The sequence below is a fragment of the Leptodactylus fuscus genome, chromosome 5, assembly GCF_031893055.1.
Source record: "Leptodactylus fuscus isolate aLepFus1 chromosome 5, aLepFus1.hap2, whole genome shotgun sequence".
NCBI classification, from domain to species: Eukaryota; Metazoa; Chordata; class Amphibia; order Anura; family Leptodactylidae; genus Leptodactylus; species Leptodactylus fuscus.
In genome coordinates this window covers 11,776,468-11,791,214 of record NC_134269.1, presented here as the reverse complement: position 1 = coordinate 11,791,214, position 14,747 = coordinate 11,776,468, and the positions used below count along the sequence as shown (strand labels likewise).

The following is a 14,747-nucleotide window of genomic DNA, read 5'->3' as shown; positions in this document are numbered from 1 at the left end:
CCCACCCAGCTAACGGCTTCACCATGGCAACCGGCCTTCATCCGCCATCTTTGAAGTTCCCTCCTGCGCGGCCTCTTCCGCCCGAAGCCTTAGCGCGCCCAAAACCTCACATAACCCCCCTGAGACAATCCGTCGGCCGTCCTACTACCCCACCACACCCGTCTGTACGACCCCCGACCCATAACCGAGGCCAGGTAGTGAACTGTCACCACGTGACGTCACCGCGTAGCGGAGAAGGCGGGGCGTGAAATATTGACGTGACGTCACTGGAGAGGCGTGGCTTATATACCGGAAGTCAGGCTTCTGCTGTGACTGGTCGGGGTAAGAGCTCTCATTCCAGGTTATGATATTCACAGCTGTCATGTGACGCATAGGATGCAATGCTGGGACTTGTAGTCCTCCCCTTTATAGACATTTATAGGGTTGAATGATGTTTTATTTTCAGCACTGAAGACGGCACTTTATTTTTGCCCCACTTAAAGGGGATGTCCAGGTTACTATGGTTAAGATCAGTATTGGATTGATATGGGTCTTACACCCGGCACTGCCACCGATCAGCTAATAGTGGGGGTCACAACGTCAGTGTATGGAGCCGAATCCACACAGTTCTGTCTGGCGGGCGTGCGAGGTGTCAGGACCTAGAGATAAGTGTTACGTAAGACGCCATATTGTGAATGCATGGCCACGCCCCTTTATGTATAAAAAGTATGACTATGGCGTCCATCTCATGGGTCTGTCAGAGACAGACAGCCGCTGATCTATAAGCGCACAGACACCACAGAAGGGGGCACCGCACTGAGGACCTCCAGCTCAGACTGTGCAAATGTGTTTTTCTCCTTGACACGTAGGAATAGCCTTAAGAAAATCTACTCTTCTCCTACCTTTAGATGTCTTCTCCGTGCCGCCGTTCCGTAGAAATCTCGGTTTTACTCGGTATGCATATGAGTTCTCTCGCAGCACTGGGGGCGGGCCCCAGCATTCAAACAGCACTGAGGGCGTCCCCAATGCTGCGAGAGTACTCTCCAGCGCCACCTCCATCTTCTTCAGGAACGTCTTCTTCCGGCGCTGGCGGTCAAACTTCTAGGCCTCGGGCGGAGCCAACTGTGCATGCCCACAGGCCACAAGAAAATGGCTACTTACTTACTATGTATGCGGCAATTTTTCTAGTGGCCACAGGTGTGCATAGCCGGCTCTGCCCGAGGCCTAGAGGTTTGACCGCCAGCGCGTGAAGAGGACATTCCTGAAGAAGATGACGGCGGCGCTGGAGAGTTCAATCGCAGCATTGGGGACGCCTCTAGTGCTGTTTGAATGCTGGGGCCCGCCCCCAGTGCTGCGAGAGAACTCATTTGCATGCTGACGAAAGTCGGGATTTATACTGAAGTGCGGCGCGGAGAAGACAACTAAAGGTAGGAGAAGAATAGCCTTTCTTAAGGCTATTCCTACGTGTCAATGAGAAAAAAATTTATTGTAATGGTAGAATCCCTTTAAGACCTCCTCCGAGATGCAAGAAAATGAAATGTGAGCAGACATGCCTGGCTCTATTGTGTGTACACCGCCACCAGAATCTCATATTTGTTGTAGGGGAGGCCATTGACATAATGGACAGACCGTCTTGTGCCGAAGTGTACACCTACTGTGGCCAAAATCCACTTTTAAGTAAAAGTTCATTTTGTCGGTACCAAGAGTGCACACAAGAAAGGTCACAGTCACTAACAACCTTTAGACACTGAATATGTAACTGAGGAAACATCTTGGTAAACTCACTTTAATGGGATTGCGCTTTATTTTCCTGATCCCAATTTGACTTTAGGTTTTCTGTTCCCAGATGACTATCCACAACCTTTACATATTTGACCGGAATGGGATCTGTCTTCACTACAGCGAGTGGAACCGCAGGAAACAGGCCGGAATCTCCAAAGATGAGGTGATGTCTTATATCTGATCCCTAAGGAAGACAAACACTTTATCTATGGAAGCCTTTTCCATTTATCTTCTCTTCTTTCATGTCCCTTCATTTCTCATTCCCAGGAATTTAAGCTGATGTACGGGATGTTGTTCTCCATCCGCTCCTTCGTCAGTAAGATGAGCCCTGTGGATATGTATCCTTACCTCTTACACCTATAACACTACTCCTATGTACAAGAATATAACTACTATAATACTACCCCTATGTACAAGAATATAACTACTATAATACTACCCCTATGTACAAGAATATAACTACTATAATACTACCTCCTATGTACAAGAATATAGCTACTATAATACTACTCCTATGTACAAGAATATAACTACTATAATACTACTCCTATGTACAAGAATATAACTACTATAATACTACTCCTATGTACAAGAATATAACTACTATAATACTACCTCCTATGTACAAGAATATAACTGCTATAATACTGCTCCTATGTACAAGAATATAACTACTATAATACTACCTCCTATGTACAAGAATATAGCTACTATAATACTGCTCCTATGTACAAGAATATAACTACTATAATACTGCTCCTATGTACAAGAATATAACTACTATAATACTACTCCTATGTACAAGAATATAACTACTATAATACTACTCCTATGTACAAGAATATAACTACTATAATACTACTCCTATGTACAAGAATATAACTACTATAATACTACTCCTATGTACAAGAATATAACTACTATAATACTACTCCTATGTACAAGAATATAACTACTATAGTACTACTCCTATGTACAAGAATATAACTACTATAATACTACCTCCTATGTACAAGAATATAACTACTATAATACTACTCCTATGTACAAGAATATAACTACTATAATACTGCTCCTATGTACAAGAATATAACTACTATAATACTGCTCCTATGTACAAGAATATAACTACTATAATACTGCTCCTATGTACAAGAATATAACTACTATAATACTACTCCTATGTACAAGAATATAACTACTATAATACTACTCCTATGTACAAGAATATAACTACTATAATACTACTCCTATGTACAAGAATATAACTACTATAATACTGCTCCTATGTACAAGAATATAACTACTATAATACTGCTCCTATGTACAAGAATATAACTACTATAATACTACTCCTATGTACAAGAATATAACTACTATAATACTACTCCTATGTACAAGAATATAACTACTATAATACTGCTCCTATGTACAAGAATATAACTACTATAATACTACCTCCTATGTACAAGAATATAACTACTATAATACTGCCCCCTATGTACAAGATTATAACTACTACTAGCTGGTACCCGCGACTTCGTCTGCGGTGATTGTAGCAGTGGGTATATACAGGCGCGGGTAAGGTTTTCGTACTGTGTATAAGGTACGGGATATGAAATGTAACTTTGTATCTTGTTGTTGCTGTAATTCTGAGAATACGTGAGACTTTTGTGTTGCAGTTACTTTGTATTAGAGCTGCTATATATACGGTGTTGTGAGAAACTTTACATAGTGACTTTGGGACAGAAGTATTTGAAGTTAACCCTTTCCCGCCGATGGCATTTTTTGATTTTCGTTTTTGACTCCCCTCCTTCTAAACCCCATAACTTTTTTATTTCTCCGCTCCCAGAGCCATATGAGGTCTTAATTTTTCCTGGGACAAATTTTTCTTCATGATGCCACTTTTATTTATTCTATATAATGTACTTGGAAGCAGGGAAAAAATTCAGAATGGGGTGGATTTGAAGAAAAAATGCATTTCTGCGAATTTCTTACGGGCTTTGGTTTTACGGCGTTCACTGTGCAACCAAAATGACATGTCCCCTGTATTCTGTGCTTCGTTACGATTCCGGGGATACCAAATTTATATGGTTTTATTTACATTTTGACCCCTTAAAAAAAATCCGAAACTGTGTTAAAAAATTATTTTTTGAAAAGTCGCCATATTCTGACAGCCGTAACTTTTTTATACGTGCGTGTACGGGGAAGTATAGGGCGTCTTTTTTTGCGGGACTGGGTGTACTTTGTAGTTCTACCATTTTTGGGAAATGTTATTGCTTTGATCACTTTTTATTCAAATTTTTAGCAGAATCAAAACAGTGAAAAAATGGCAGTTTGGCACTTTTGACCTTTTTTCCCGCTACGGCGTTTACCGAACAGGAAAAATATTTGTATAACTTTGTAGAGCGGGCGATTTAGGATGCGCGGATACCTAACATGTATGTGTTTCACAGTTTTAACTACTTTTATATGTGTTCTAGGGAAAGGGGGGTGATTTGAATTTTTAATCCTTTTTATTTATTTTTTTTATATTTTTTTTACTTTTTTTAAACTTTTTTTTTTGCATTTATTAGACCGCCTAGGGGTATTGACATGGGTGGGCGGTGTTGCGGATTGTCAGAGTGGTGGGGCAAACATGGCTGCTCAGGAGCGTTAAAGAGCGCCTCCTGGAGTATCGTTAAGGTGAGGGGCAAAGTGGTAAAGTATCTGTATATGTGATTGTGTGGGGTTAGGGGCGAGGCTGCAGAGGGCAATATGAATTTTGTGGCTTGCTATGGTCCAAAGTGTGTGAGATGGCAGAGATGGTGGTGTGAGTTTGGGTTTTGTGGGGGTCCTGGCACAAACGTATGTGCGCTATTGTGACAAAAAGTAGCCTATTGCGCAATCGAGTGTAGTGACTATGTTTGTGGAAAATTTCAGCCAAATCGGTGGAGTGGTTTTTGCGTGATTGACCGCCAAACATCCGAACATCCAAAGGGTCCTGGGAAAAACGTATGTGCGCTATTGTGACGAAAAGTAGCCTGTTGCGCAATCGAGTGTAGGGACTATGTTTGTGGAAAATTTCAGCCAAATCGGGGTCCAAAGTATGTGAGATTGCAGAGATAGTGGTGTGAATTTGGGTTTTGTGGGGGTCCTGGGAAAAACGTATGTGCGCTATTGTGACAAAAAGTAGCCTATTGTTTAATCGGGTGTATTAACTATGTTTGTGGAAAATTTCAGCCAAATCGGTGGAGCGGTTTTTCCGTGATTGAGGAACAAACATCCGAACATACAAACATCCAAACACACAAACCCACAAACTCACAAACTTTCACATTTATAATATTAATAGGATAATACTACCTCCTATGTACAAGAATATAACTACTATAATACTGCTCCTATGTACAAGAATATAACTACTATAATACTACCTCCTATGTACAAGAATATAACTACTATAATACTACCTCCTATGTACAAGAATATAACTACTATAATACTACCTCCTATGTACAAGAATATAACTACTATAATACTGTTCCTATGTACAAGAATATAACTACTATAATACTACTCCTATGTACAAGAATATAACTACTATAATACTGCTCCTATGTACAAGAATATAACTACTATAATACTGCTCCTATGTACAAGAATATAACTACTATAATACTACTCCTATGTACAAGAATATAACTACTATAATACTGCTCCTATGTACAAGAGTATAACTACTATAATACTGCTCCTATGTACAAGAATATAACTACTATAATACTACTCCTATGTACAAGAATATAACTACTATAATACTGCTCCTATGTACAAGAGTATAACTACTATAATACTGCTCCTATGTACAAGAATATAACTACTATAATACTACTCCTATGTACAAGAATATAACTACTATAATACTGCTCCTATGTACAAGAATATAACTACTATAATACTACTCCTATGTACAAGAATATAACTACTATAATACTACCTCCTATGTACAAGAATATAACTACTATAATACTACTCCTATGTACAAGAATATAACTACTATAATACTGCTCCTATGTACAAGAATATAACTACTATAATACTACCTCCTATGTACAAGAATATAACTACTATAATACTGCTCCTATGTACAAGAATATAACTACTATAATACTACTCCTATGTACAAGAATATAACTACTATAATACTACCTCCTATGTGCAAGAATATAACTACTATAATACTACTCCTATGTACAAGAATATAACTACTATAATACTACCTCCTATGTACAAGAATATAACTACTATAATACTGCTCCTATGTACAGAATATAACTACTATAATACTACCCCTATGTACAAGAATATAACTACTATAATACTGCTCCTATGTACAAGAATATAACTACTATAATACTACTCCTATGTACAAGAATATAACTACTATAATACTGCTCCTATGTACAAGAATATAACTACTATAATACTGCTCCTATGTACAAGAATATAACTACTATAATACTGGGTTGATATGATGGGTTCTGGTGAGACTCCCTTTAACCATTACCTGTAGGAGATTTGACCAGTTCACGCCCAATGTTCCTTAACCAGCTTCCTACAGGAAAGATGGCTTCCTTTCCTTCCAAACCAGCAAGTATAAGCTTCACTACTACGAGACTCCAAGTGGTCTGAAGATGGTGATGAACACGGATCTGAGTGTGGGGAGCACACGGGATGTCCTTCATCAGATCTACAGCACGGTGAGAGACCATAGACTGTGGTGGAAAATGGAGCTTGTGGAGAAAAACACAAAAGATAGAATTTTCTTTCAATGGTTGTTGATCTAGTTGAAAACTGGCATAAAGTGAGTCTTGGAGAACTGGAGATCTTTCCAATTGTTCTTGGCCTTGGTTTGAGTCCGACGTCTTGTAGACTGTAGTCTTTATAGACTATATCAGTGTATTGATGGCGGCTGGTTCTGCTCCTTCGGGAGGTCCCGGCTATTGGGTTACTATATTTTATGGCCTTGAAACCTCAACGGGTCCTCTGCCAGGTTCCTATGTACAGCCGACACTCTCTATCTCCTCCTCTGTTGATAAACCTTGACTTGTTTCTGACTTTGTTGCCGATCCTGACCGTGTCCTCTGTTTCCTTGTTTCTGACCTTGTCCTGTCTCAGACCTATGAACCAGTACTGCTTGTCCTAACCTTCTGCCTGTTCACGACTTTGCATGTATTCCACCAAGCTCAGACCTTGGCCTGTACCTGATCTCCCTCTTACCTGACCTTCTTGTGTCTTGCATTGGCATCTCTTTGACCTTAAACCAGTCACGCCCTATACCAAGACCATTTCGAGAGGTAGCCATTTGGTAGTCTTCCCGCTACCAAGTTCAGATCCCTGTACGAGGGTGAATATTGGGGAGACTGTTTGGACAACACCATTGGGAGTGGTCAATGGTCAGATTGGTTAGGTGGCGTGGTGGGTTCACAAGGGTGAGCGAGTTCCATTTTAGGTCCCAGTCCCTGGTGGACCAACCCATCTGTACGCTATATTGATGTACGTTGGATATTTCCCCCCTAATCTGCTTCGCCCCGTTTTCTCTTCCTCAGATTTACGTGGAATACGTGGTGAAGAATTCGCTTTGTTCCCTCAATGAGCCCATTCAAAGTGAACTTTTCAAAAGCAAACTGGACAGCTTTATCCGAAGTCTCCCCTACTTCTCCGCCCGGGCGGGCTAAACCCCATCACCAGGGCCTGTTGTGCCGACCTCGAGCACCCAAGACGTAGAGGAGATAAGTTATCGTGGAGGCCGTTGTGTATCCAACCTCGGCAAGAGATGACTTTGCGCCAATCATTAAGAAATCTACTGCACACTGTCAAGTTTCGGGAGGATCCGCAACATCATGGAGTCTCCTCCTGTTTACACATGTGACTGGTTACACATGCATGTTACATGCGGCTGATGGACAATGGTCAGTCACACTTATACTGTAGCATGAAGAAAAGTTTTCAGCCGCAGTTGTCACTAGAAGATGTTCCTGTGATTGAGAACCAACCCCAAGTAGCAGCGGCTGATTTATGTTTCAAGTGACATGGTCTCTGTTAAGTGTAAATGTATTCTTGTCTACCTGTGGTGTATGTGGGGGGAGGGGAGTGTAAAGTTATATGTCTATTAAACTAATTACATTACTGTAACATGTGACAGCATGGATGGAATATAGAACAATAATAGGGAGCTATGAGTCTGCCCCTCCTCCTATAGGGTGATACAGAAGGGAGCTATGAGTCTGCTCCTCCTCCTATAGGGTGATACAGAAGGGAGCTATGAGTCTGCCCCTCCTCCTATAGGGTGATACAGGAGGGAGCTATGAGTCTGCCCCTCCTCCTATAGGGTGATACAGACAGAAGGGAGCTATGAGTCTGCTCCTCCTCGTATAGGGTGATACAGAAGGGAACTATGAGTCTGCCCCTCCTCCTATAGGGTGATACAGAAGGGAGCTATGAGTCTGCCCCTCTTCCTATAGGGTGATACAGACAGAAGGGAGCTATGAGTCTGCCCCTCCTCCTATAGGGGGATACAGAAGGGAGCTATGAGTCTGCCCCTCCTCCTATAGGGTGATACAGAAGGGAGCTATGAGTCTGCCCCTCCTCCTATAGGGTGATACAGAAGGGAGCTATGAGTCTGCCCCTCCTCCTATAGGGTGATACAGACAGAAGGGAGCTATGAGTCTGCCCCTCCTCCTATAGGGTGATACAGAAGGGAGCTATGAGTCTGCCCCTCCTCCTATAGGGTGATACAGACAGAAGGGAGCTATGAGTCTGCCCCTCCTCCTATAGGGTGATACAGACAGAAGGGAGCTATGAGTCTGCCCCTCCTCCTATAGGGTGATACAGACAGAAGGGAGCTATGAGTCTGCCCCTCCTCCTATAGGGTGATACAGACAGAAGGGAGCTATGAGTCTGCCCCTCCTCCTATAGGGTGATACAGACAGAAGGGAGCTATGAGTCTGCCCCTCCTCCTATAGGGTGATACAGACAGAAGGGAGCTATGAGTCTGTCCCTCCTCCTATAGGGTGATACAGACAGAAGGGAGCTATGAGTCTGCTCCTCCTCCTATAGGGTGATACAGAAGGGAGCTATGAGTCTGCCCCTCCTATAGGGTGATACAGAAGGGAGCTATGAGTCTGCCCCTCCTCCTATAGGGTGATACAGAAGGGAGCTATGAGTCTGCCCCTCCTCCTATAGGGTGATACAGACAGAAGGGAGCTATGAGTCTGCCCCTCCTCCTATAGGGTGATACAGAAGGGAGCTATGAGTCTGCCCCTCCTCCTATAGGGTGATACAGAAGGGAGCTATGAGTCTGCCCCTCCTCCTATAGGGTGATACAGAAGGGAGCTATGAGTCTGCCCCTCCTCCTATAGAGTGATACAGAAGGGAGCTATGAGTCTGCCCCTCCTCCTATAGGGTGATACAGAAGGGAGCTATGAGTCTGCTCCTCCTCCTATAGGGTGATACAGAAGGGAGCTATGAGTCTGCCCCCCCTCCTATAGGGTGATACAGAAGGGAGCTATGAGTCTGCCCCTCCTCCTATAGGGTGATACAGACAGAATGGAGCTATGAGTCTGCCCCTCCTCCTATAGGGTGATACAGAAGGGAGCTATGAGTCTGCTCCTCCTCCTATAGGGTGATACAGAAGGGAGCTATGAGTCTGCCCCCCCTCCTATAGGGTGATACAGAAGGGAGCTATGAGTCTGCCCCTCCTCCTATAGGGTGATACAGACAGAATGGAGCTATGAGTCTGCCCCTCCTCCTATAGGGTGATACAGAAGGGAGCTATGAGTCTGCCCCTCCTCCTATAGGGTGATACATTGTGGTGCAAATGCCTCTTGAGAATTTATGTCAACTTCTGTCATCAAATTTCTTGGAATCATAGACTTGTCCTCCTCCTTGGATCTTCATACCTCAACCAGCTGAGCGCTTAATGTCTCCCACACACCACTTCCTCATCTCGCCTTCTTTGTAGTTGTCCCTTAAAGCTCCATCCTAGGACCCCAATTATTTTTCATGCTTTTGGTCTAGGAGATTTCATTTAGCCCATTTCTTTAAGCACCACTTCTACACTCATGAAACTAGTCCGTTACTGCTCGGCTGGCCAGAGTTCCAGAGTGTCTATTAGATGCCCTCGTCCTCTCCTGCCTAGACTCCTGCTATAGCCTTCTTTGTCGCCCAACATCTACCACTCCAATCCCCATCCAGTATTCAGAAGATCTTCTTCTCTTCTCTCCTTTTTTCTGTTCTAAGTCGGGTTGGCCCGATCTTGAAATTTCAGGATCGTTTTTAAAATCCGATTTTCGATCATTTTCCAGCCGATCACGAGCGTGAAATTTGCTCGATCGCTGATTGGGATCCAATCTTTCCCGATTCCGATTGCTCAACCCTATTAATGATATATACATGAATAGAGTTGAGCCGATCTTGAGATCACCTCCGACCTCGATCCCGCCGGAAAAAATTGGGATCGGAAATTTACTCGATCCCGATCGCTCAACCCTAGTTCTAAGATCTATCGTGCATCCTCCATATCCTGGAACTTACAACCCCAACACATAAGTCTCCAACTTCAATAAACATCAAAAGCAACCTGAAAAATCACATAACCCCGCCACCACTTTCTCATCAGATCGGCAGCTTCTACCCTCTCCTTTGGCAGGCTGGATGATGTGAAGGGAAAGGTGTTGAGCATAATGGAGGAAATCCATCAACATTTTCAATTCTTTCCTTACGCTAGGTTCACACTAGCGTTCATCTTTTTGGTCATTCGGGTCTGCTTGGGGACGTAAAAGACTATAGACGTTAGTGGGGTCTGCCGGCTGTCCGTTGGGGTTCCACGAAAACTGACGTTGAGGAAAGTCCTCCGTACAGGGCCTTTCTCTCCGCTGATTTTAGACAGAATCTGTGGATGAGTTGACCCCAATGCAGATGTAAACCTAGTCTTAGACATTTGGAACGCCTACAGCACCGATGACGAAAATATGTTTGAGGTATGGGTTGAGGTCACTATCGTCTGTGTTGGTAGGTCAGGGGTGTACAGACATTGATTCATCCAAGGCACATTTGTAACGTTTGGCAACCAGATCTGAAACGTATTCGGGGCTTCTCTGCTGTGAAACTTCACCGTACTGTAGGGAGTATAGCAAATCCCAGATTCCTACACACCACGCCTGAAGCCACTAGAGGGAGCTTGGCATCTGTTTACATTCATCTGGTTCCGCCGTGTTTTCCTCCAGTTTCTCGGGAAGGAATGAGTTACTCCATGTTGTGGGTGGAGATATTCGTATATGGACTATTTCATTCTTGCTATTCTACATATGTAACACAGCAGCTTCGTTATCCTGGGCATGTGGGGGAATGAAAGAGCCTACTGTCCCCCCACAACTCAAAATGTGTCCTGCCACACATCAGTTTGGTTTTACAGTCTTGCTCTGGTCTCTAGTAATGATGGCACCAGTCTGTATTGAATGTATACGCTGCATTCTCAGTGATGTCATTGGTCTCCAGTGAATGGATAGTCCACATTCTCAGTGATGTCATTGGTCTCCAGTGAATGGATAGTCCACATTCTCAGTGATGTCATTGGTCTCCAGTGAATGGATAGTCCACATTCTCAGTGATGTCATTGGTCTCCAGTGAATGGATAGTCCACATTCTCAGTGATGTCATTGGTCTCCAGTGAATGGATAGTCCACATTCTCAGTGATGTCATTGGTTTCCAGTAAATGGATAGTCCACATTCTCAGTGATGTCACTGGCCTTCAGTGAATGGATAGTCCACATTCTCAGTGATGTCATTGGTCTCCAGTGAATGGATAGTCCACATTCTCAGTGATGTCATTGGTCTCCAGTGAATGGATAGTCCACATTCTCAGTGATGTCATTGGTCTCCAGTGAATGGATAGTCCACATTCTCAGTGATGTCATTGGTTTCCAGTAAATGGATAGTCCACATTCTCAGTGATGTCACTGGCCTTCAGTGAATGGATAGTCCACATTCTCAGTGATGTCATTGGTCTCCAGTGAATGGATAGTCCACATTCTCAGTGATGTCATTGGTCTCCAGTGAATGGATAGTCCACATTCTCAGTGATGTCATTGGTCTCCAGTGAATGGATAGTCCACATTCTCAGTGATGTCATTGGTTTCCAGTAAATGGATAGTCCACATTCTCAGTGATGTCACTGGCCTTCAGTGAATGGATAGTCCACATTCTCAGTGATGTCATTGGTCTCCAGTGAATGGATAGTCCACATTCTCAGTGATGTCATTGGTCTCCAGTGAATGGATAGTCCACATTCTCAGTGATGTCACTGGCCTTCAGTGAATGGATAGGCCACATTTTCCGTGATGTCATTGGTTTCCAGTAAATGGATAGTCCACATTCTCAGTGATGTCACTGACCTTCAGTGAATGGATAGTCCACATTCTCAGTGATGTCATTGGTTTCCAGTGAATGGATAGTCCACATTCTCAGTGATGTCATTGGTCTCCAGTCAATGGATAGTCCACATTCTCAGTGATGTCATTGGTTTCCAGTGAATGGATAGTCCACATTCTCAGTGATGTCATTGGTTTCCAGTGAATGGATAGGCCACATTCTCAGTGATGTCACCATTCTCTAAGGAACGGATAAACCATATTCTTATATGTCATATCATGATATAAAAAATCACTGGTTATTTAGGCGGATTTGATAGCCTTATATGCTACCCTAAAGGGGTATTCCCGTCTGTATTGATGGCCATATGCATAGGATATGCCAGAAATATATGACAGATGTGGGACTCACCTCCGGGACTTGGCTCTATCTGGAGAACAGGACCCCATCTGTTCCTGAAAGTGAATGGAGAGGGGCGGCGAATGTTTGTGCCTCTCCATTCACTTGTATGGGGTTACGGAAAAAGCCTGCTTACAGCTCGTCGTAAACAACATGGCATAAAAAATATCCGCACTTGAAGGATACATCAGTTACAGGACTGAGTCCAGCTGTATTCATGAGCAAAGCAATCATTATCCCAATGGTGAAGGACACAGATCTAGTTTTCGGCTCTGGAATACAACTGGACTCAAGCGTGAGCCTCGTGTATTCCTTGAGCACTTCAAGTCCAGATGGGCGAATCTTGTGAGATTTGTTTTGTCATGTCTTGTGGTTTGATTGAAAGTTTCCTTTGAACCGGAACTGGAGGAAGGGGGTCACCTTGTCACCGTCACCTCGCGGCATCTAGTTCTCCTTCCCCGACATCCCCAGCTCACTTTTGATGTGGGCAAGTCCTAAGCACCTCTGAGGCGGGTCATTGGGCCGCACTGGTCACACCGACATCATGATACTTTTGTTAAAGTGTCATGGCATCATGCCCTGTGGCCGAAGAGCCAAAGAAATTGGGAACGCAGCAAAGGAGCCCGGAAGAGGTGATAGAAGGTGTATATGAATGTTTATTATAATTCGGCACCTCCCCTAGGCCTCCAATTATTACGCTCTGGGGGCTGAAGAGATTCGAGAGTATAATAATTATGTGTGCATGGCAAACCCCAAAAATTTCAGGTGAGGCTGAATAGGAAATTTTTGGAAAATTTATACAGAACATGGAAAACTTTCTCTAGCGCCACCCTTTGGAAGTGTTTTATGGTGGGTACAATCAATTTGGCGGAACCCATAAATTGTGCATGCTGACACCTGAAAATTTGAGATAGTCAAAACGGTTCATTGTAAGCCAGTTTCGAAAAAGATTTTCCAAAAGCGCCGGTTCGACCCGAACCCGAAACTTTGTGGGTTTATCACCCGTCAACCTAAAGGGAAACTATTATACTCTATGGTCTGTTCAGGGTCAGGGGAAGTGTGGAAGCATAACCATCATACTTACCTTCCCTCACATCTCCTGGACATCCTAATGGTCACCAGTGCTCTCTTGTAGTCCTCTTCCGACCTCCTGGGTGATGTCACGTGCCCCGGTGGTCACTGCTGAGGCCTGTCATTGGGTAATAGGAGTCACATCATAAAGCTTCATGACCCCGGAGTATAATAGTTTCATTTTTGGTTCTTGATGGACTTATTCTACCTGAAAGGAATCTTTGGACCAAACCATCTGATCCCGAAATGAAACAAATCTTCAGAGGTTTTCCCATCTCCATCTAAGATATGCCGGCAAATCAAAGATGAGAAGAAGCCAGGTAGATGTCTAAAGTGAAAAGAAGTACACTATAGCTTTATACACTTGTAGCCCCCTCCCCATTGTTTAGAATTTTCCACAGGTTGAAATAAGGGTCTATGATGTGTTTGAGAATGTGACCTTACACCCCTGTACCACATAGTTACATAGTAGATGAGGTTGGATGAAGACATCAGTCCATCAAGTCCAACCTATAACCCTACAATCCCTACAGTGTTGATCCAAAGGAAGGCAAGAAACCCCACGAGGCTCCAGCCAATTGCCCCATTCCTTCCCGACTCCAATCTGGTCCAAGCTAAAGCTAGAATTGAAGTGGAAGAAACCTGAAGGAACAAAATTAACCCTTTCTAATACAGGAAAATAACTCCTTATAGATCTATGGTCTTCAAGAAACCTAGTGACATGACAAGGGATTAAAACCAGACCAGAGGTTCTCCAAGAGGAAGAGAGACCCATCTGTGAAAGACCTTACTCTGAAGACCCCAAAGATGTCAGCCTCAGATACAGGACGCCACTCTTTGTATAGGACCTATAGATTTAGATTTTTTTGGAGGAAGTCCTCTTTAAATTTTCTTAAATGTGGAACGTATAACTTCAGATCATTCAGAATATATATCAGGACACGTTAAAGCGACAGATGTGCGCTACGCAGAGGGATACGAGGAGCTCTGTTACTGGGAGAGGTGATCTGCCAAGGGCTAGGATGGCATGAGATGATGCCCTATATGTCTCTGGCACAGGCTTGAGAGAGCAACGCTCTGCAGGGCTCTGGAAGGAGGCAGG

At 43.4% G+C, this 14,747-nt stretch overlaps 1 protein-coding gene across 2 annotated transcripts; it reads left to right on the top strand.

Moving 5' to 3' along the window:
* The first annotated feature begins 195 nt into the window (after positions 1-195).
* On the top strand, positions 196-7,928 carry TRAPPC1 (trafficking protein particle complex subunit 1). Of its 2 annotated transcripts, none has more exons than XM_075275997.1 (5): positions 196-321; positions 1,826-1,924; positions 2,029-2,099; positions 6,365-6,503; positions 7,353-7,928. In XM_075275997.1, exons 2-5 carry the CDS (start codon positions 1,826-1,828, stop codon positions 7,479-7,481), a joined length of 438 nt encoding a protein of 145 aa, XP_075132098.1. In that variant the 5' UTR covers positions 196-321; the 3' UTR covers positions 7,482-7,928. The 2 variants fall into 2 exon arrangements, with proteins under 2 accessions (XP_075132098.1, XP_075132099.1); XM_075275998.1 differs by lacking the exon at positions 196-321 and adding an exon at positions 326-340.
* Positions 7,929-14,747: the final 6,819 nt, after the last annotated feature.